At 36.7% G+C, this 23,478-nt stretch overlaps 2 protein-coding genes across 10 annotated transcripts in view; one reads left to right on the top strand and one right to left on the bottom strand.

Annotated features, from left to right (window-relative positions):
* APBB2 (amyloid beta precursor protein binding family B member 2) overlaps positions 1-7,223 on the top strand; it is a 161,947-nt gene extending 154,724 nt beyond the window's left edge. For 8 of the 9 annotated variants that reach the window (XM_084204888.1, XM_084204894.1, XM_084204890.1 and 5 more), the window contains 2 exons: positions 645-824; positions 1,436-7,223. In XM_084204888.1, the coding sequence (XP_084061014.1) occupies positions 645-824; positions 1,436-1,603 (348 nt within the window). In that variant the 3' untranslated portion in view covers positions 1,604-7,223. The remainder of the gene's footprint in view (positions 1-644; positions 825-1,435) is intronic. The other variant, XM_084204895.1, reaches the window with a different exon arrangement.
* Positions 7,224-7,906: 683 nt separating this feature from the next.
* NSUN7 (NOP2/Sun RNA methyltransferase family member 7) lies at positions 7,907-22,774 on the bottom strand (the record flags this gene model as incomplete). The annotated part of the gene is made up of 11 exons (XM_084204897.1): positions 7,907-8,562; positions 10,614-10,731; positions 13,949-14,066; positions 14,567-14,668; positions 15,219-15,362; positions 15,952-16,162; positions 17,636-17,819; positions 19,073-19,225; positions 20,387-20,517; positions 21,861-21,919; positions 22,462-22,774. 11 exons carry the CDS (start codon positions 22,772-22,774, stop codon positions 8,086-8,088), a joined length of 2,010 nt encoding a protein of 669 aa, XP_084061023.1. The 3' UTR covers positions 7,907-8,085.
* Between the last annotated feature and the right edge of the window lie 704 nt (positions 22,775-23,478).

The raw sequence follows: 23,478 nt of genomic DNA, 5'->3' as shown, positions 1-23,478 counted from the left end.
TCTTTCCAGAATCTGCAGAGGCTCTTACTGCTCATATCAGCTTCGGTTTTATTTATCATTCCAAGCATGTTCTCAGAAATAAATTATTATAAATATTCATTAGATAATTAAATTCAGTGTTTTCCTTCCTTGGAATTTTGAGCCTAAAATGTTGTATGTTAAACCCAAAGTAGTAGCAGTCCTAAATTCCAAACTGCATTTGCCTTACTCTTGCTATGGAAGCCAAGAGTAATGTAAAAATCTGTGTTACAGAAGAAAATGAAGAGCATTTTCCATAGAGCTTAATACTGTGAGACTTACTAACACTGTATTTTATATATATCTTTTGATGAGATACTAAACCAACATCTCTATAACATTCCAGTGATAGTGGAGCATATTTTGGAGTCATTATACCCATGTTGTTGGTTTATTCACAAAACAAGCAGCTTCCAAAATGCACAACATTTTAAAAGTTTGTGGTGATGCTTGAAGCCTCAGTGACAACCTAGAAGGGGAGATCCAGCCCAGGCCTGAGCATGCTTGGTTCAAGCAGACAGATAAGAAGGAATTACAACACTGTATCAGGATATCCTCCCATTTAATCAAAATTGAAAGTTCCAGAGTATCCAGTAGTAATGATCAACCCTTTGGTTGATGAGCAGAATGAAGAGGAGGTCATGGTGGAGTGTCGTGTGCGGTTCCTGTCCTTCATGGGAGTCGGCAAGGACATCCACACGTTCGCCTTCATTATGGACACGGGAAACCAGCACTTTGAGTGCCATGTTTTTTGGTGTGAACCAAATGCAGGCAATGTATCAGAGGCTGTTCAGGCTGCTTGTATGGTAAGTGACCTTCTCCACAGGCATCTAATAGCACTTTAGATTTTCACTGCCTCCCTAAATTAGCATTTTTTCAAATTTGTAATTATATTAATTTCAAGACAGAGAAAAGAAAGATAGAAATAGGAATTAATATTATTATATATTTAATCAATTAAAATCCAAACATTTTAGTGTTTGAAGCACCAGCTTAGTGAACAGTGCCCCTTTAATTATTTTCTCTCTTAACCTCTGCAACACCTATGTAAATTAGAAATCTTTTCTTTCACTACATAAATTATCTAATGCCAAAAAAGCAATTTGCTTGGAGTCATATTATGAAATCCAGAAAATAATCCTTTTTCAAGAGTAACTGAACCCAGAAAACTTACCTTTCAGTTTTCAAATGGGTATTTATATAGTTTTGTACCCATATTTGTTGTGCGCTAATGGACAGTTTCTGCCCAAACATTGACAGACCAATTTAACTTCATTAATTTCAGCTGAGCTTTTTTGTCACAGCCAAAGCAGATGTTTGACTATATTTAATGAGAAAATACTATAAGTGTATTTAAAATGGTCAGTGAAGTTACTGGATGCAGTAATGATTACAGGGTGGCTTTGCTTTGTTGCAGTTACGGTATCAGAAGTGCTTGGTAGCCAGACCTCCTTCACAGAAAGTTCGGCCACCCCCACCACCTGCAGACTCGGTGACCAGAAGAGTTACAACCAACGTAAAAAGAGGAGTCTTGTCTCTCATTGACACTTTGAAACAGAAACGTCCGGTCCCTGAGATGCCATAGCTGCTTCAGAGAGAAGATTCTCCTACCATTTGACTGAAGATAGCAGTAGCTACACTGAGGCAAATGAGCGGACGATGTCTGACCTTCCATTTCAGTTGCTGATGCTTTCTCTTCAAAGAATTTACCCCTATCAGAACAATGTTACACAAGCATGTTCTCTCCTTCCTGCCACCATCCCGTGATATGAAAAGAAGCATGAATAATTTTTTTGCTGTCAGTGAGTTACATCATGGGCAATGGAAGGTCTGTTTGATTGTAAATACATGAACGTTACCTAAACTCACAGAAAAAAGAGAATATGGCCACGTCCCTCCCAGTGAACTCATGCTAAAGTCCTTGGAGTGAATGATGCCTGAGTTAAAAATTTCACCTTCTTGAGCTGGATTTGTCATAAACCAATCTTAAATCCTACAGCACTTTGCTCTGTTTTCAACACTGGAATAGGTACCAAGTATTAGCTACCATTGAATTACTGTAGATTAAATACCAAGTTTTATTTTTTTCAGCACTGCACCTGTTAGTTTTAAATTGTTTGTCAGCATTGGTCTAGCAACTACTTTAACATCTCCCTGAGATGTTTTTGAATCATAGTGTCATTATGTCAGCTTCTGGTTACACATTACGGTCTTACAGAAGAATTTTGTTTAAAACCAAACCAATGATAAAAAAACCAGAAGTGTTTTCAGTAATTGAATTGCAGGGTGATCCACTGAAGCTTTTAAGCTTTAAATATACAAATTCAACGGCTGTTAAATTTATTCTCCTAAATCTATCATTAATTCATCAAAAATAGTTTGTTTGATGGAGGGCTCAAACCAATCAGGAATAAGAAGTAGTAGTTAGTGAATTTATTCTCTTACAACTGTTATAGAGACTACACTATTCCATACCTTTTCTATACAAGTGTTTGATGAAATGTTCAGTTCAGTGTCTGGTTGCATAATTCCCCCTTCCCCTCCGAGTTTGTTGCTGAATACTTAGCATGCCAGAAGAAGAACAATTACATTTCTTGTTATTTACAGAACTTCCTGAAATTTATTTTACTTTTTATGCTCTTGTAACAAAATAAGAAGATAGTTGTTTTTTAACAGGGTAGTGTTTCAGGTAGTTCAATTGGATTTCACTTCTTTTGCTCCAAAGGCTTCATCTAATTGATTTGCTTTACACACCTGCAGACCCTCAAAATCAGCCCAGCATTGCCCTCAAAATTGTACCTCAGGCTGATTTTGAAATGCAGTCATACATCTTCAGTCTCTTCCTTTGTCATCTTCTGTCTAAACCTGCAGATTGGTACAGATTTTGGAAATGGAACATTAAGTATGTTTAGTGTTAAAAATGTTTGCCTCCATTTATAGCTAGGTTCCAAACTGTAACTGTCTCCCAGGTCTGCAAATCTTGTGATAAAGGACCACTGGCAAAGTTCTTGTTACAGTAACTCTTTTTTTATTTTAATATGCAAGAGACTGTTATAAACAAACTATTTTCTTTTTTATTACCTTGTTTCAAGAAATTAATGACCACACCTGGGGAAGTAACTTAGGAACATAACAGGAAAATAATGATGATTCAAGAAATTTCTGCACTGAAAAATGCAGGAAAATCATTACTAAACTCAGTGTGATGTATGAGCAAGTGTCAGGTGAAGGCTGGCTATGCAACTATTGTAATTAAATTTAGCTTTCAACAATACCCTCTGAAGAGCTGATCCTCTACGGATCTCAGATCTCTTCATGACCACATTCTGCACCTCAGGCACTGAAGCAACTGTTTCCCCTCTCAAGGCTCACGCTCTTGCCACCACCTTTGCACCACCTCATTGCCTGTCCAGCTGGAGAACCTGCTTGTGCTGAGTACACAGGGAGAGCTGGAGCGGAGGGGGTGCAAACAAACCCACCCCCTTCAGCAGTACCTGTGCTGGAACTGACCACGGAGCCAGATCACAAAGCATGGGGATGGCAGCTTACATATAGCTTCTGTAGTTTCCATCCTGATCCCAGTCACCCTGCTAGGAGCAGTGTAAAACTCACTTCCTAGCACGGAATCACAGAACTGTTTGGTTTGGAAGAGACCTCAAAGGCCGTCTTGTTCCAAACCCTTTTGGAGGGCACTTTTCACCAGACAGCGTTGTCCATCCAACCTGGTCCTGAATATTTCCAGGGATAACTGCTCTCAAACTGTGGTGGCTAACAGGTACCCTTAGGTAGGATTGTGAAGTTAAGAGATAAAAGTTTCCTTGTTTGTCATTGTGCTAGTGATTCACATTTTATTTTATTTTAAATGAAATGCTTTGACAGTATCTTTTTAAAGTTCCTGCTGACAACATCATGATTTGGGATTGGCAACTGTTGTACAGCAGTGAATTAAATTTAAACAGTATAATTAAATTTTTTCATTGCATCTGCACCGTGCTGATTCTCCCCAAGAGAGATCCAGACTCAACTAAACCAACCCTTAGCAAACAGCAGTGTAAAGGTTCTACATCCGTGTTGTCAAGGCTAGGAACATCTGGTTAGCTTTCATTGGCAATGGATGCAACTGCAGGCAGGGCTGAGGAGAAGACAGAAGGGTATTTGAAAAGCTGTACATCACTCGCCAGTGTATGTTTTAAGAGGTTTATGTCTGTTAACAAAATGCTTTTGATTTTGCAAATATTTAAGTAGTGTTCTTGATGATTTGACTATATGTGGCCTTTTTGCTTCAGTAGAGCTCCTAATTCTCCGAAAGATTTAATATACACCCAGGTGTTTGCAGAATCAGAGCCTAATATTGCAAAGCCTATTATCTTTTTTTTCACAATATATTCAGACACTCTTTTTACCATGGCCAAAAAATGTATGTATGAGGTGTGTGTGTGTGTGTTTTTGAGCAACTGCAACTGTTCTAGTTGATGTTATAGCAACCCTTCAGTTATCTATGCATTTTTTATAATACCTAGTGATTCTGTAGGCTGGCAGCCATGTTCACTATGCCTTGTATGTCTGATGCCATATTCTAACTTGACCTGTTAAATACAGCTTAAAATATTTTTATTTTATTTATTCTATTTTTACTGAAATATCCCGCTTTATTATGTTGGTGTATTGTCTTTACTGGATGTGTTCTTGTAACATTCTCCACTCTGTATATTATAGGTTGCCTAAAAAAGGCAGGCTTTGTAATTATTTATAGTCACATTTTTATTGAGGTCTGTAGAAGAATCATGTAAAGCAAAGCTAATGTCGTAGTTTTTTTCAATGCAAGTAGTAAGTTAGAGGCATCACGTGTCAGTCAGTCATGTCATTAACACACCCCCTTGCAGAAGCAAGGAGATTGATATTCACAGTCAATGACTAATGGATAAAAGCCTTTCTTTTGAAATCTGTAGTGCTGGCTGTAGGTTTTATTTAAGCCACTTACTGTTTCATTTACAGGGGAGCAAGGAGGTGTGGGAGATGCAAGGCTATGGAGGCCACCTACAGGGTGGCTAACTGGGAATGACAAAAATAGCATAGGAATAAAATAGAATCCATTCACAGTAAAACAAGGTTTAGTGATATACTTCCTGTGCAGAGTCACTTGTACCTACAGAAATATTATGCCCTTCAGTGGCAGAGGAACAAAAATTGTGGAGTATCTAATAGCTCACACCAGTGCTGTCACTAAGGGTTCTACATTTCTTAATTTTATCAAGCATTTCCTAGAACATTTACCATGGAATCTAGAAGTGTTAGTACATCACCCATGGAAAAGAGAACATTCTCATTTCAAGAGCCAGTATGGACACAGCATTTCAGCATTACCCCTGAATGCGTTACTCCTTTCTTGGGCACATTAATTAACACATTGCCACGTGTGCTGTCCCGTCAGCCCATGCAGGTTTGATTTAACAACAGTAAGACAGAAGGAAACACAACACTGTTTATTAGCAGAGCCCAGTCTTACATAAAAAAGTACATGACTGACAACAAAAAAGACAATTTTCCCTGCTGTTGACCACTTCTCCATATTTAATGTAATCTGTTCTGAGAATAAATTTAGCTGCATAAAGTGATTGTCTCAACTGTTCCTGCTCCATGAAACTGCGAAATTATTTCTTTCAAAATGGTGGTTGAGGGAAGGGAAAAACATACTGGTGGCTTAGAGGCAATAGCAATACTATGAGGACTTTTGTATCTGGAAAGCTAAATCAACAGTTTCTAGTTGAAAATTACAAATAAACAACTGGATTACAGAAAAATAGTTACATAAAATACAGTTTTACTGTAAAAAGACTGTTACAGGCATCTACCTACATGCCATCTGAAGTCAGTTCTAGGTGTTGCCACCATGTGATGTTCCATGCTTACAAAGTAAGCTGCTGACCTGCAATTGAAATATTCACTCTCTGATATTCTTGGTGAGACATCAAGATTCTGACTGGTTTAACCTCCATACTGTGTCAAAAATGCAAATTCCTGAAAGCGAGATGAGGCCAAGTGAGGGATATCATGGCACATATTACGTAAGTAGCCCAGAAATTCTGTTATTAGACACATGTATGTTGTTTTATAAGTAATTTCAACTTTAATAATGGATGATACAGATCTTGATTTTTTTTAAAAGATCATTATTTAACTGCAGACTCTCTTAAATTTATTTTAAGCATTTAACAACCATATTGGGGAAAAAAAATCTCCATAGTGTCCATTCCTTCCATCCAACATGTAGAATCTCTCCTCCTCTTAGATGGTTTTGAAATAAAATAAGAAATTTTTTCCTGGTTCTACACATAGCATGTGTACGGGTCTAAATCTATCCTTACAAGTTTGTTTAGAAATAAGAGTAGAGTTCATTGTGTTACTGGAACAGGCAAGGAGCATGGATTGCTCACAGGGATATGCAGAGGGTGAGGGATGTCTTTGTATAGGACAGCTGGCTCAGATTAAAATCCTATAAGAAATTTTCACTGATTCAGTGAAGCAAGGATATTTATCAGATGAACAAGAGCCAGCTGTCTACACTGCTGGGGTAATATCACTCATATCTTTTCTTAAAAAGCTACTGCTGATCCAGTGACCCTGACTGGTGTGGATGAATACAAAATAGAGATGTTATAACATTTTCTCTGGATGGATCTAAGCCCAGACCTCATGTCAAATTGGTTAAGTCCCACACTATAGTGGTGATGCTCCTGGCAACACTCTTCCCAAGTGTCTGAAATGGTTGCCTAGAGGAAAATTTCTGGGCCACAGATACCTTTGCCTTTCTGTATTGCTGTGCTGTCTCTTTCATTTTTACAAGTTCTAGATACAAATCAGGTTTATTGTTAAAAGTATCTCCGTGCCTCCTTTTATCCTCTCCTCAGATTACAAGACAGTTGTAGATGGTTTACAGTTATTTTATCATTGCTAGCAAAAGGGAGCAGCTTAGAAGCCCACAGCTGTTTCCAAAGACAGACACCTACTCTTTGTCCAGTCACTATTCAGCTGACTAGCGGTAACATTTATAAAAATGTTACTTTGACAGTAGCAGCCCTTTTCAACTAAGAACTATTTATGTTAATGAATTGATAAAAAGCAGTTACGAACCATGACAGTCTGATGTGACATTATGATGACGATTCAGTGTTTTTAGCATGAGAATATTTGATCTATTTTTCACAGGTAGAATTTCAATGCACACTTAAGAAGAAACCAAGAGAACACACACTAGAAGGCCTGTGCATGGGCTTTAATGTACTTGGCTAGTTTTCTGTACAGAAGTTCACATCTAATTTTAGAAATACCAAGCTTATTTTCCATGCAGCTGTCTTAAGTGAAAACTCACAAAAATGGTATCTAGCACTTGTAAAGAAAAGCCACTTGAAAAAATTCAGTCTCACTTTAAAAACATCAATTTGAAACTGATTACCTGTACAGGTTTAGATACAGTGAGGGGTTGGGTATACAATTTAATTTGTCCCTTCAGACTGTATAGCAAGAGGCTGTAGGTTTTTGACCTCACTTCCCCCAACAATCTATCAGCCTTAGGCAGCTGAGCTCCATTCACTCAAAGTGTGATTACTGGATGAGAAGTTACTATCTAACATGGATATTTCTATATACATAGCCTGTAATATATCTTTCCCAAGGCCAAATTATCCTTGCATAAATATATACTGTAATTTAAGGCTATTGATAATATACAGGAACATTTGCCTTCTTTACAAAGGGAGGGCAGAGTCTGAATGTTCATACAGCCAAGTTGGCTCGACCATCTTTGACCAGGGTGGTGGAAATATCCAAGCACTTGGACCCTGTGCTCCAGTCTGGCCATGGAAAGCAACGTTAAGTTGATACCCTGGGTTTGTTTCATTACAGCCTTTCAAATGGTGTTATCAGTGAAGGCAAAGTGATTGTTGGGGGCTTCAGTACAACCCCGTTCTGTTCTGTGCGTGCCTTTTGAGCAGGTGTCTGTCTCTCATACACCTTGCCCAGAGGTGACAGATGAGATGTTGGCTTCTGCACTTTCAGTGGTGCTGTGTGTCAATCAGGATTCCCAGATTTCTTCAGCTCAACACGGCTGTCTGTTTGGGGCACGTTCTTTTGCTGTGTGTTACTGGCTGCTTTCGAGGTGGATGCGTTGCTGTCTGCTTTTGTTTGGTGCACATTCTTCTGTGGTGTGTCACTGCCTGCTTTTTTCCCTCGCACAGTCTTCTGGGGTGTGTCACTGCCTGCTTTTGTGGGGCGCACGTGTTTTTCTTTACTGGTTGGGCTTTTGGGGCATATGGGGCACACATGCTTTTCTTCTCTCTTACTGGCTGCTTTAGACACAGGAACTTTGGCCTTAACAGGCTGGCGGTGAGGGACCTTTGCAGCTTTTGGCTTACTATCACTAGCAGCAACCTTACGTCTACGTTGTTTTCCTTTTGGCTTTTTCACCTCTTCTTCTGGTTTTTCTTCAACAATGCCATCTAGTAGAGCTTGTGCTGCAGCCAAGAGGTCTTTACCAGACACTTTTTTCTGAAAATTTCACAGGAAACAACGATGAATCTAAGCCACAATACAGAACTTCTCAGAATCTACTCCAGGAGAAAAAGAGCAGAATCTAACAGAAGGACTTAAGTCACATGTGATAAATGCTAACCAAACTATTTATTCACAAAATAAGGAACTTGACTTGTGTAAAGAGGTAGTGGAACATTTGTTCTTCAGAGGCTTTCTTCTCTACTGACCCAAAGAGGGGAAGCTCAGTTCTGGGCTCTGTAATGTGTGTCTGTCTTGGCAACCAGCTGTTTAACCCCAGCCGGTCGCCAAGCCCCACACAGCTGCTTGCTCAGTGCCCCACCAACAGTATCAGGGAAGGAAATGGAAGAGTAAAGCTAGGGAACTCGTGGGTTAAGACAAAGACTGTGGTTCCCTGGGAAGACCACTGCCATTACTGCAAAAGTCCTCCCCTTCCTTGTCCTTCCCACCACTTTATACAGTGAGCATGATCTCACATGATCTGGGATATCCCTTTGGTCAGTTTGGGTCACCTGTCCTGGCTGTGTCTCCTCCCAGCCTCCCACACACCCCCAGTCCCCTCACCAGCCTGGCAGTAGGAAAAGCACAAAAGGCCTTGGCTCTGTGCAAGCCCTGCTCAGCAACAGCAAAACCATTTCTAGGTCATCAGCCTGTGTTCAGCACAAATCCAAAACACAGCTCCACACCAGTCACTGTGAGGAAAATTAACTCCACCCCAGCCAAAACCCACATATTCCCACACTGACCTGCTCTGTAATGTGCCTGTAAGAACAAAATATCTACTCTGTGTGTGTATCAGAAATATTTACTAAAATACAGAAATTTCAGTAACATTAAACACAAATAATTTTCACAGTAATCAAAGTTCTTGCTCATAATATGTAATAAGAAACTCCCAAACTGGGAACCAGATCAACATCCAAGTATATAAAGAGAAATGATGGGGGAGAAATTATTCTCAACTAGCTACGAAGAATGTTTCTGTAAACAAGGAATTTCAGTTTAAATTGTAAATACATGTTTTCTACTTTGTGGAAAATGTTCATTTGCTGAATCACATAAAAATTGGCCATTGGAGGAATTGCTTCTTTGTATTAGAATTTGGCCCCAAAAAATTACTTGAATTTACTAGCTGCAACAAAAGTGTTTGTTTCTCTGGAGAGAGACAATGTGGTAGAGAGATGCACATAGTGTGATTAACTAAAACTCAGACCAAGTTTAAAATATTTAATATTGTAAAGAAAGAGGTCAATAAAAGGTAACTTGAAAGGCTCTTCATATGTAATTCTCTTACTCTCAATAAAAATCTAACTTCCCCCAAGAGGCAAGCTTCTTTCAAGCACACTAATTGCAGTATGACAGAAAATGGTACAAATAACCAAGATCTCCTATCTTTAATTTGCAATGAAATTTGGATTAGTTCTTCCCCACTTTTGATGAGAAAAATGTGTGTTTTTCTTAGAGACAAGAGGAAAATGTTGATGCTGAGATGCAAACTAGCCCTTTAAGGCCTTTCCTCAGGAATCATGCCAAGACTTTTCCATTTACTCAGCAAAAGTCCCCTGCCTTTCAAGCTAGATTTGCATATGCCTTAGTTTGGGAAGGAAACATATTCATACCTATTTTATTCAAATTTTAATAGTGTCACCCATAGGGATTAAGATTTTGGTTGCTTGGATACTGGAAATCTTGGTGCCACATAAAATAAATACCTTTACTAGATACCATTTATCCTGAGTCTAATCAAGCTGTGTATTTCATTCCAGTGTCATAACAGCAATGTATTTCCTCTAGATCTTGCTGGCACTAACTTGGATCAAGGGTCTGTTCTGATCACGAGCTCCAGAACAGGCACTGCTTTTAAACTTGTGTTCAGCATAAAATTCCAGAAGTGGCATATTTCAACTGCTCACTTGTCTTTTGGTCTTAAGACAACTAAAGAGCAGCCAGGATTTTTATTTCAAATGTCCATTTTGTTATTCTTCTGTGGAAAGTTGCAATACTCATCTTCTGTGAAGATATTTTAAATGGTTATTTTCATAGCTTACCTCTCTCTCTAGAACTGCTAGGAAACAACCACTGGAAATTTCTGATGGCTCCAATTGGAAAAATATTTCAGTGGAAGACTCTGAATCAGAGCAAGTAGAAAAAATAGAAGGAATAAGCCTGTGAAAAAGAAATGGAAGACCAGAAAATAATATTTAAGAATATAAAAGGAAATAAACAAGGATACATTAAAAGTAATTTTCAAATTATGACTTTCAGTAACATAGCTTTATAATTATTTTTAAAAAATGCAATTCAAGAAAGGCATGAGAATTCATCTTTTTAGAATTAAGTGGGTTTTTTTCCATTTTTTCAGTAATTCCTTTTTTTTCCCACTTATTAAGTATATTAATCACCAGATAATAAATACATAATACAACAATGAAAAACTATATTCTTTCTCAGGCGTGCAATTATAGAGTTATCAAGTTGTCCCTGAAGTTGGGGAATGGTACAAAAACACTAAGGAGCTTGCAGAAATTGTAGAGGTGTTGACTTTGAATTATAATAACAATAGTAATAATAATAATAAATATCATAATAAATACCTATCTAAGCTAAAAATCCTAGGCTAGGAAAATTTGCTATTTGTTCTAATTGAGAGCTTTTTCTCCAATTTTACAGTCTTGCAAGAAGTAGCCTCTTCTGTTCTCCTGGAATTCCAGAAATGCCTGACTGTTACAAAGCAGTCTCAAAGACTTGGCTCATAAGGCTAGCAAACTACATGAAGCTGTCTCAGTACAGAAAAACAATGTCAAAATGTCCTTTTGTAATTATAATTCCCTCCTCTTCACTGAGGTCTGTAAGATAGAGTCCTACTCCTTAGTGCTCCACTAACTCTCTTGTGACAGAGCTTTATTCAAAGACAGTTACAGAGAAATGTATTCAATATTTGAAAGCAATATCCTGATTTGGCTGGCTAGTTCACTTTTAATGGGAAGTCTGCAAAACTGTTTCCAAGTTCTCACCACGATCTGGATTTTGTTTCTATGTTCCTTGGAACTTGATAAAACAGGCTCCGGGGCTCAAATCCTCCTCGCATTACTAAATAAAGCTCTTATGTCTTATGACACAGATTTTTGATTTTACATAAGCTTATTCAATGGGAAAAAAAAACCTGGTGGTAATCTTTTATTGATGTATACAAGTTACTGTTCACCAGGAATCTCTTCAATGACCCTGAAAAATGATGTAGAAATTAATTCAAATTTGATAGGCCAAAGCAAAATGCACAAGTGGTTTAGACTACTCTATACACACCTGTTTGCCATGTGTACCCTTGCTTCAGGTAAAGCTGCTGCTGTAAACTGTCCTGAACATATCCTGAAGGTAAGTTCAGCTTAACCAGTGTGAACATGTTTTAAATCACCCTTAAAACTGCACAGCCCTGAAACCAGTTTGGGCTGTGTGACCCCAAACTCCAACAGAACTTATTTTGTTTGGCACCACTTCAGTACTGCAGAGTAATTCCAAAAAGATAAAATGCACATAAGCAAAAATTTTTAAAGAGTTTCCTGAAAGCCCTCAATTTTCTTGGGAAAGGGAATTATTATTCAGTATATCTTTGATGAGCATACAACATGTTTTATTATGACTTGTCTCTCAAAGATACTGTGAACGTGGGCATTAGTAACTCTGCAACAGCCTTTCATTCTATACTGCACTGTTTTAGTCAAATGAGTTCTCTAATTAATTCTAAGAAAAGTGTAAAAGGAATTTTTGTACGTAGCACATGCATCTCAAATGGCTTGAGCTTTCATCTTAAGCATAATCACTCTGTATATTTTATTTATGGCAATCTATTACTGCTCTGTTTGTGCTGATTACCAGCAGCTTTATTGTAGCAAGGACTATGATGAAACATCCAAGATACTGCATGACAGAGAAGGAGGAACTGAATCTGAAATTGTCATTTATGAAACTCAATCAATTGTCAGTCAGAAATTTGCTCAGGTCTGAAAAAATCCTAATGTAATTTTATTGTCCTTTTCTTACCAGCCAAGATTGCCTTTTTGAAAGGTTTGATGCTTTGACAACATTCATGATTCTTCTGCACAACAGTGAACAGATTTTGGCTTAGCTCTGTGGGGAGGGAGGTGTTTTACACAAGGGGGGGTTTTTTTAAATAATTAAAGCTCCAGGAACTTTTTTTTAAAAATAATTTCTATGTTATGAATTTACATATTATTTATATTCAATAATTTAGAGACCATTACATTCCAAGGTTCCCCAAGTTCTCCCCATAGAGTAATAGCTGCACAGAGGTCAAGACAGACTCCAGAAATTTTCAAATTCCAAAGGAAAACACAAGCAAGAGGCCATAAATGCTTTTGGTCTAGCACACATCATTGGCAGGACATACCCTGATTTCATCCCACTTACTGTAAAAAAAAATCAAGCAGACTGCTATTTTCTATCAGTGAATTTGAAAAAATATGCACTTTGTTGCACTGTGTCTTATGAATAACATACAACTTTTACACCTTCTTTGGACTGGCCACAGTTAGTATTTACTCTTTTAATCATGCAAAATTTAGTTACACTGAATATTTGAGCCACAGTACCTTTCCCTTTGATAGCCAGATTATTAACTAAGATAATATAAAATCTAAAAATATAGTATTGCTCTTCTGTGCTTTTTACAACATAAACTCTTTTAAACCTGCATCCAGTAATCCACTATTGTATCTATGTGCAAGTGAGTGCCAACTGTTTGCACTTATGGGACTGAAAGGAAAATACAGAAAATACCCATCAGTCTTTTAACAATTCCTCTGGCTGACAGGGTGATAGCTAACAGGTTATAACTACATATGAAGTATACAGCATACATTTTTTTCATATAAGTTTGTATTTTCTGTGATTGCACAGGATGGTCTCTTACTGTAACCTCTCCTTTCCAGAAGTCATTCATCTGAATACAGCAATGAGCAATCCTACAGTAAAGGATTCTTATTCTTCTGTATGATTCTTACAATTTAAGATTTAATTTCTTTTTCCTTTGAAATTGATCATTCTACATCCGAAGCAGAGAGCATGCTAGCAAGTTAGTTTCATTCTCTGAACACTAATACAATAATAGCAATAGCTCTATCTGAAGAATGTTATTTCCAACCAGTGATGCTTTCCTCCCATCTTAATTTCAGATGAACAAAAATAGTAGATGAGAAAGTCAATAGAATACTGCTAAGTAATCTCATAAACAGAAAGAATGGCATGACAGGCAGCAAAAGCTATTTTAATTTCATGCAAGATACATTTCAGTCTAGGATAAGAATTATGCTACAATTCAAAGTCATACTTTAATTTTTCACAGATAAAGCTACTCATTCTGTACCTATATGGTCGTTTTTTATCTGCCTCCACTCCAGATTCCAGTGCTTTTTTCACTACAAGTTCATTTTCTTCTGGGTAAACTGAGCAAGTGCAGTAAACAATAGCTTGTACTTTGTTAACTGCAAAATAAAACACAACTTTTTTACTCTTCAGATTCTTCATACTGACAGTGTAAGGATTAAAAGCATCATAAAAATTATGTCACTTTTACCTCCTGATCTCTGTTTTTAAATAATTAAAATATTTTCAAATATTTGCAGATTTCAGCACAAAGTCAAAGCTGTCTCCAATCTTTTCACACAGCTACCAAAGGAGGAAAAAAGTGGCAGCATGCAGATGGAGGGAGACTAAATTTGCAGAATTTCTAAAGCAGAGTATAACTAAGCCATGAACCAGTTCTCTACAAAATACTGAAGAGTATTATATTAATGTCTGGTGGACACTAGGACACAGAAACACCTTCAGACTGGAGGAAATAATTGTTCAGGGGGTTTGGTTACATGCTTATTCATAGTTAATAGAGTCATTTGTGCATTTTTAACTATATTAAAACTGGTGATAATACAATGGAATTGATAGCACAAAGTCTTCCCAGAAATTGAGAAACTAGCACACTTACATTTCAGTGCATGAAGCAACTCATTAAGCTGCCTCTCAGCAAGAATCCTGAGTTTATCCTCAGACACAAATCCCTGGAAAAGGTCACTTAGCAATTCTGTATCTAAAAGCAGAGAGTAGTAAATTTAGTCTTGCAATTTGTATTAGTGTCTAAAAATTCAGTTGCTTGCAGAAGCAGACGTGGGTATTACTGGTACAGTGGGAAGGTAGGTTTTACAAATTAGAATACCAATGAGTGCCTGATTTATTTGCTTTACTTCTTTACCTGTGATCACTGGTGTCTCTTACTTGCTTCTAGTTAATGAAAATTGTACAGTGAAAGGATTTATACAAACAGTCAATAAAGGAATATAATCAAATGGAAAATTATATACATGTTGGTATCTTCAAATAAATTTTCTGCCTATATATTTTTACTTTAAAAAAAGCTATACACACTCTGCTCCCCAGAATCTCCCTCAAACTTTCATACTATCAATCTGAAGCAGTCACAGAATTATGCAAGTTAATCTATATATTTTTTAGTAATTAAAATAAGGAAGGTTTCTTTAATAAAATTATACAATTTATAGAAGCACCTGCACTGTCTAGACCAAAATACTTGGATCTATTTCTACCTGAAAGCATGAGCTAGATATTGTATCAAAATTTACCTGGGTGTTCACTTAAAATAAGCTCCATCGGATTGCCAGCACCCAGCTCAGAGCATTGTGGTAGCAGCAAAATAACTTTTGCCTGTCCAAGTCTTGGGTCTGTTGGCTGAAGCTCAGTAAAGTCTTCATGCAACAACCAAATATCTGAAAAACAGGGAAAACTCAACACTTACAGACTGCGAGCAAGCCTGCCTACAAGTGACAGAGGTGAAGAGACATTCTGGTGTTACACAGAATTCAACAGAGCTGAAGCCTGCTAGATTCAGATTCTCCACAGTATGGCCTATGGATTTCAAACTGATTGAAAGGCGCATCTTCCACTGAAAAGACAGTTAATGTGCTGCATTCTGTCCTGATAGTGTCCTCCAGGTAAACTGGACAGCTGCATGTGTTTCGGATTAAGACTCTCAAACAGCTGGAAATCAGACTGAAAGCAACAGCCAAAACACCAAAAGTTCCCTGCTACCAGCTACACCAACTGCTATGTAGTAGCTACTTCCACAGAAAAAAATCACCAACATTTCAGGAGCTTGCATCTATGATATGGTTACATTGTAATTAACTTGACTGTAGCTGAATAGCCATCAGCTCACCTTGTGACATAAAAGCTGTTATTGCCGTCCCCAAGCCTCCAAAGAAGGGATCTCTGAGTTCTGATAGAATTAGTCCATATTTACAGATATCACAAACTGTATTACAATACTTCTTCAATACCAACTGTTTTAGCACCTACTTGTACATCCCATGTGACTGAAACTGTTCATCAGTTCTTCTTCTTTGGCTGAAGATTTCACACCACAAACAATAATTCTGGACATGCTGTCATTTGTCAGCACTGACATGTGGGCAATGGTCAGATGGGAGCCTATGTGAGCCATGATAACGTCCCCACCTTCGCTCAACAGCGCGTGTGCAGAGTGTACAGCGAGGCTGCGAGACTTATCCTACAACACAATGACACAAAAATTAAGTATGATCATGAATTCCATGAATGCCAACCTTTTTTTCCAAATTAGGAAAGTCTTCCATTGTTTTCATAGGAAATGGAAAAGAAAAGAGGAAAAAAATGAATCAGGGATATCTGCCAATACAGAATTAAATAAATTACGAAACCAAACAGTCACTCAATAAATTTAAATAACTTAATTCTAAATAATACAAGAAAAAAGCATAGTATCTATAGGTGAAAATAAGGTACATATCATCCTCGTAAGGAGGAACTCCTACCAACATCTTGTTCCAGAAAAGGCAAACATTGGCCACAATTCAGGCAGAATTCATCCTCTGAGGGAGCTTAACAGAGAACTGCAAAACTATTCTGCCCTTGTAGATCACAGATCAAGATTTTGCTGAAATTTGACCAACAGAGAGGCAGATTGAAATGCAGAAAGCACAAGAGACAGCTCCACAAGAGTAAATGCTCTTGTACCACTGGTGATTAAGAGGCAAGGAGTGAAGATATTGACCACAGATACCAGGTCTTGCACCAAATCTGACAAACTGATGATAAATGGAAAGGGAAAAAGAAAGTGCTAAGCCTTTAAATTCACATCACTGTCTATGTACACACAGCATTCAAGCAACAATCCACCACAGAGATGGAAGTTTTGATGGCTTTATTTACTCATTTTGAATACTTTTAAGTAGTTACACTCAGAATTTGCTCCCATTACCTATAGGGCTGTCATCTATAGTTCTTCTCTGTACGTATTGTATTTAAAATCTACAAACTGAAATGGAATATTGAATACTGAGACATTTTTTAAGTTGAGCAATAAATTTTGAGGCTAAGGTTTTCAGACATCTAGTGAAAACGCTGGTTGAAATGTTTCTGCTAGCATTTCAGATAATTCATGGTTGTGTTGTTGCATGGTTACTGCAAACCTCTACTCTAGAACAGAAACCTCCCACCCAACTTCACTGGGGAGTCTAACAATGGCAAGTCAGGAAAAAGACCAGTGGGGGTTATGGAGATCAAGGAACCGCATTGCACAAAATACAAAGAACTGTGATCATTCCATCACAAACATGCATTTGAAGAGGAAGAAATATTACAATAGCATACCACTACCTACTAACTGAGGGAAAGCATATGGAGTTATATCAAAACTTTCCTCACATTTTCAGAAGTGAGACTGCCTCTTTTGACCATTTTTATATTTAGTTCAACAGCTCTAAGATTAAATTTAAAACATCCTACTAACTTAAATGCAGCTATCAATTAAGCATTGACATTTGCATGCTAAATTTAGTAACTGGATCAGTTTGTAACCTAATTATTACAAATGTCCAAAACCTTATGCGAGTTTGTCACTGCCTGACTGATTTAACAGAATAGTCACACAATACACAACCTCTTTCTAAAGCAATTATTTCAATTTGCAGATCATCTGACTCAAGGCTGAACATCAACTCACCTGCAGTAAGAGTTTGCAATCTGCAAAAAGATCTAAATTAAGTAGTTCTTCTCTAAGACAGGAAGGAAAAACCAATACATCATGGCAATGTTGGTCCACAGCATACGTGTAATGGTCAAAGTCTGACACAGATTCAACCTTTGTGAATCCCTTCATCTCCAAATCTTTGATAACATCTTCAAGGCTGTTAACATACAACTCTGACCATTAAATATACAAGAGTTACTTCAGCAACATAGTTTACATTGATTATAAGAATTTTTTATTTTGTTGTGTGTGTGTCTATATATGCATACATATATGGGTATAAAATGCATACTCTCTAATGCAGGAGGAAAACTTACTCTCCTTTAGGCATGTAAGTTCTTGTTTGAAACAGTTAAGTTAATAAATCTGATACATTAATTAAAAAAGAGGCATGTGTCTCCAGAGGATGATTCAAAGCATCAAAACAGAAATGTCCATGTGCTCAGGAGATGCTGTAGTAAATTTACTGCTGGCATGCTTTAGTTCTTTCAATTGCTTTCAATCTAGCCCAACTCACCAATAATTTTAATGGCTGACACTGAAAGAATCCTTGTGTAAATGAAATGAAGGCATAACTGCTGAGGTTAGCAATTCAAATATCATAAAGATTTAAAGGTATATATAGCAAGAGATGTTTGTTGAAATGCTATATCAAACAGTGCCATAAGTTTATACAGTACATTAAACATGGGATGAAAGGAGAAGCTTTTATTTATTTCCTATTTAAGGGCTCTAAACTCACACCCAAAGTAAGGTACATTATCTTGAAGAGCCTATAACCTAAGCACTGAACATTGATCCAAGACAAGAGTAGTAAAATAAAATTCTTGAAAATGTTATAAAATGGATTACTTGTCTAACAAAACAGATAACAGGATAATCTGGTATGGTTCATGTATCAGTTAGTACAGAACTGGGAACAGCAGTGTTACATACATAGTATCCCACAGAATACAAGGATTTTAAAATGTGCATTTTAATTTCAAGTTTACATTATCCTAACAGAATAAACAGCAGGTTTAAGTATTGTGTTTTAACACCCTTTGCCAAGATTATGGTTTAGACTAATACACCTGCTTCTAAAGACATTTTCTCTTATTTTTTGTCACCAAGTTACCTCACCCATATTTTTTTTCTAACTTTATTTCTTCATTTATTTGGTGAAAGATCCACACAAGCAAGAGAATAGTAAGAAGAACAGTTTCAAAATAGTGTACAAATACCACCACTGCAATATATAAAAACTACCAAAAAATACAACACAACGGCACTGCACTAAGCAGAATTTTCCTGTAAGAATTTTTAATTACTGGTAAAAATATAACCTGGAATTCTAAAACAAGTACGTAGCAAAATATATCACTTCATATGCAAAAACATCAATATCAGATGGTATGTTAAAAATCTTACCTGATTTTAAATGTGTTTATCCAAAAACAGATAGGTAAAGCAGAAGTCCTTTGTTCCTGCTTCGATATGGTTTCTGGTACAAAGTATTCAATTGAAAGAGCGTCATGTTTGATGCGACACCGTGCTAGTGACGCTGCCAGTTTGGTCTTATACCTATAAAAACACTCACAAGTTCAGTAAGTTTGATAAATGTTTTCATCAGCTATTAGCATGCTACATTTCTGTTAGAAAACCATCTTGCTCAGAAAACAAATCCAAAAGGGTTACCTTCTTCTGCAAGCTGCAACAGAAAATACAGTTACAGAACATTTTCTACCCCAGACAACAGCAGATGCAAGGTGGTCGTTAATAGCTACGATTATTTATTATTTTAAATCAGGCAGGACTGCAATTATAGCAGGGGACTCTCAAATACATCCATTTTTTCAGACAGCTAAAAAAAAAATCAGTATGTTTTGGAACTGCAGTGTGTGGAATACAACCGTCAGATTCATTTGCATGTTTGAAAACATAAATACAAACATGTGCAGAATGAGCATTTGATGAAAGCTGGCCCCTAAACATGTACAAAAACAATACAAGTATGATGGCAACCAGGAGTCACTTTTATTATTACTACATGAAAATGTCTGAGAAAATATTTCCAGTCTTTTCTTCCCACAAGCTTCATGCATATTCCTGATACATGATAATTCAAAATAAATAAAAATTGCTGGTGAACTACTCACTGCCCTCCAGAAATACCTTGCACTTAAGAGATTAATGAACTTTTTGGGCCATTCTAAATCCAGCAGCAACATAATTTTGTTTAATAATTGCCTTTTGAGTTAAACAAAATGTTGTTTGTAGTTTGATGGAAGAGATAATAAATATTAAAATGTTTATGTATTCTGGTTTTTGTTCTCATTATTTAAAATAATAAATATTTAACAAAGTTTCATAGTAGAAGTACTGCTAAATAGATAAATGTTATTCCATTCCATGACCTCTTGATTCTATTACACTTGCATTTATGAATATTTACTAAATATTTAATTTCCTTCCTAGAATTGTATGAAGGTTTCACTAATGCCAAAATAAGATAAGATGCCTGCAAGATAGTCCACAATATAGGGATGGTTTCTTATCTGTATTTTTCATAACTATATAAATATGAACCTTTGCCTCTAAACTAGTCTCTCATTAAAAAAAAAAAAAACCACAAAATTTTAAGGTGAAAGATATGTTTAATAATTACCTTTAAAAGGCACTGATTATACAAATCTTCATTTTTGCTGATCTGTAGCAACAAAAAATAGCTCTTTGCACATATACCTGTATAAATAATCCCCAATTTCCTGAACTTCTGCTACACGTTCCTCTTCAGCAAAAATCTTTCGTTTTTGAAATTTTCGGTCTTGTAGGTCACAAAGCATCACAACAAGCAAACTGGTTAGCTCATCTGGCTGCAAGAGAAAAGCAACTGGATAGACAAAGTGATCCAAAGGATGCCTTATTTCTGCAAAAAGATCCATATGAAACAGCAGACTCCCATGCAAAAGGCATTAAAAACCCTTAAAAGCTTACTTGCAAGAATATGAAAGTAATTACTTGTGGAGAGTTAATAAAACACTTTTAAAAATAATTTTTTTAAACTCAAATACATAACTTAAAAGTTTTTTAGATTATCAAAATTAAAAACATTCTCCATGCATGCAGATAAAATACTGTATCTTAATTTCTAATACTATCAGAATTGAAATTTGAAATTATTTTTTCCTCAGAAAGTAGTTTGTTAAATAGCTAAGCTAACAAAAACTTCTTGTCTATCAATTCCTCTCTTGTGGGACTCTTCAATATGTAGCATCCGATGCACTCAGCTGTAATAACCCTTCTGCTTGTGGGATATATATAAAACCTCCCTTCTCTGTCTAAATGTTTAAACCAGGGAGCATCTCCTGCTTAAGTACAATAATTTCTGCACTTCAGTTACTATTGTCTGCCTCTTTACATGAAATTCTTACAGTTATTATGCCTTCTAAAATTCTCACCTTCTCACAAAGATGACCAAAATAAGTTAGAAAACTCAAGTTATTAGGGAGATACCACCAAACACAAGAGGTTACCATGAAAGTCTTACTTCCTTACAAAAACAAGGCAAAAATAACAGTGTTAAGATCATTTGCCTGTTCACATCAACCTCCACAAACCATATCAGCTCAAGTTTATCTTGCCATTTTCAAAGGCATCAAAAAAAAAACTGGAAGGAATAGCAGAATATTCTACCAGCTCTAGAAGTTCTTTCCATGTCAAAGCAGCAAAGCATGTTGAGAGAGTAAACTGGACCAGTTTTTGCCAGTACAATATTTGTACACAGTACTGTTTGCCCAGAAAATGAACTATGGGGTCAAGGCATTTTTTTGTCTGATGAGAGTCACTCCATCCAACTCCCAAGGATAGGAAGGAAACATTTATTTCCCCTGTTCACAAGGGGACACAGCTGGAAAGGAAAGCTCATGGACACGGACAATATCACTGTGCAAGTACTGTGCTGCAGTGAAGTTCATGCCTCGCTCTCCCACCTTCTTTCTTTGAAGGCTTTGACTTCCAGCCATCAGTTACAACAGAATCTCACAACAGGCTTTGGAGATGGATGCTTTAGACAACTATGAAAAAGGTTTCCAATATTTCAGTCTAAGGCTGTCATGTACAACAAAGGTTGTTTTGAAGAATGTTGTAGAATCCTCAGAAAAGGTACTAATTACATCAACACAGAAAATAAAAATGCCTCACAAAAATGTTCACTTACTATTGAGTAGCATGGGTAAAGCTTACTATCTATCAACATTTCTTCAAGAAGATTTTGATCTGTAAAAAGAAGAAAATGTTGACGAGTCATGCCACTCTCTACAATATTCTATGGAAGTAAGTCACTAAATTGTAATTTTAAACATCATGAAAATTGAGGGCAAATTCAATCACCAACAGTAGCAACCCTATGTAATTCATTTACATGAAAAAGAATAGGTTTGTAATGTTGGATTTCACAAATTGTAATAACATTTAGCTATATTTAAATATTTGAGGGATATGAATAGTCTGGTAAATATGTATATTCATCCATAATTAGGATGTGAAAAGAAGCACTGAGATGAGCTCAGTTAGTCAGAGCAGGGTGCTAGTAACACCAAGGTTGTGGATTCAATCCCCTTATGGGCCTTTCTTGATGATCCTTGTAGGTGCCTTCCAATTCAGAATATTCTGTGAATCTGTTACTCTGTAAAAACCTGAAGCATAACAAAAATTTCCCTAGATCTCTGCCGTCAGGCAGACACAGCACTTTTGTTTTTTCTATGTTTTCTCTGCTGCATCATTTCTGTTAGCAATTCTTGGGTAAGTCTTGTACTTACATTTTAGAGTATTGAAAGCCAGTTGGTAAGACGCACGCCTGGAATCCTCATCTTTAAAAGCCACCGGGGGAGATTCCGGGGTATCCCCATACCGCAGCAGGATTTTGCCCGTGCTCTTTTCAGTGCGAAGGCCTTGAAAAATCTTAGCTGCATTTATGTATATGGAGTCAGGATAGCCATTCTTCCCAAACTGAGTCACTGCTCTTTTTTTAACAGATCCCTTTTCATCCGAAATTTTCGTTTCACTCAAGACTGAAGTACCATTTATAACATCCACATGTGAAGACACCAAATTACTTTCAGAATCTGGCATTTTTCCAGTTGCTGACTGTGTAAGTGCAAGTCACAATCCTGCTGCCTCTGCAAAAAAGCAAAGTTTGTATTGAATAATGAAATTTTTTTTCACTGGAATAAACTTTTCCCTTTCATTTAAGGTTTTCAATTTTCAGGCTCTAATTTTGCAAACACATATATATGTGTATCATCTATATATCTATACATCTATCATCTTACACATCATAGAGAAGTATTTATAAGAGTTTTCTTACAATATTTGTTTTCACCAATGCACATGCAAAGACTGGTTACTTGTTCCAAAAAGGCCAGTGCTTTACAATCACTGGTCCTTTATGGAATATACACAGAGATCTGATTCTGTGTCCAATAAGAACCATTATTATTGCAGGCAAAATAGCATCTCTTATTAGGAATTCTCCTTTAATAAAAAAGACAACAAAATTTCAAAGCAGACATCATGTCTTCCAAAGAGCCACCTTGAAAAGAGCTGTAGAGAATTCCAAATGTTTGTCCACTAAACTGCATATCTGTTCTTAAAAGTGGAAAACAGAGATCACCTAAATGTTAGTGTATTTAATGTATTACCTGAGCACAATTTTAAATGCAGGAAACCCACTCTGAGATTCTCTAGAGGTATTATCCAACTGTCTCTAAGCCCATGTGCATTTCTCAAATTTTCTACACATCTTACATTAACATATATAAAAATTACCTTCCCCA

Source organism: Fringilla coelebs, assembly GCF_963513975.1.
Source record: "Fringilla coelebs genome assembly, chromosome: 4".
Lineage (NCBI taxonomy): Eukaryota > Metazoa > Chordata > Aves > Passeriformes > Fringillidae > Fringilla > Fringilla coelebs.
Note: the sequence above shows the minus strand (reverse complement) of the source record. Positions and strands in the feature narration are given on the sequence as shown.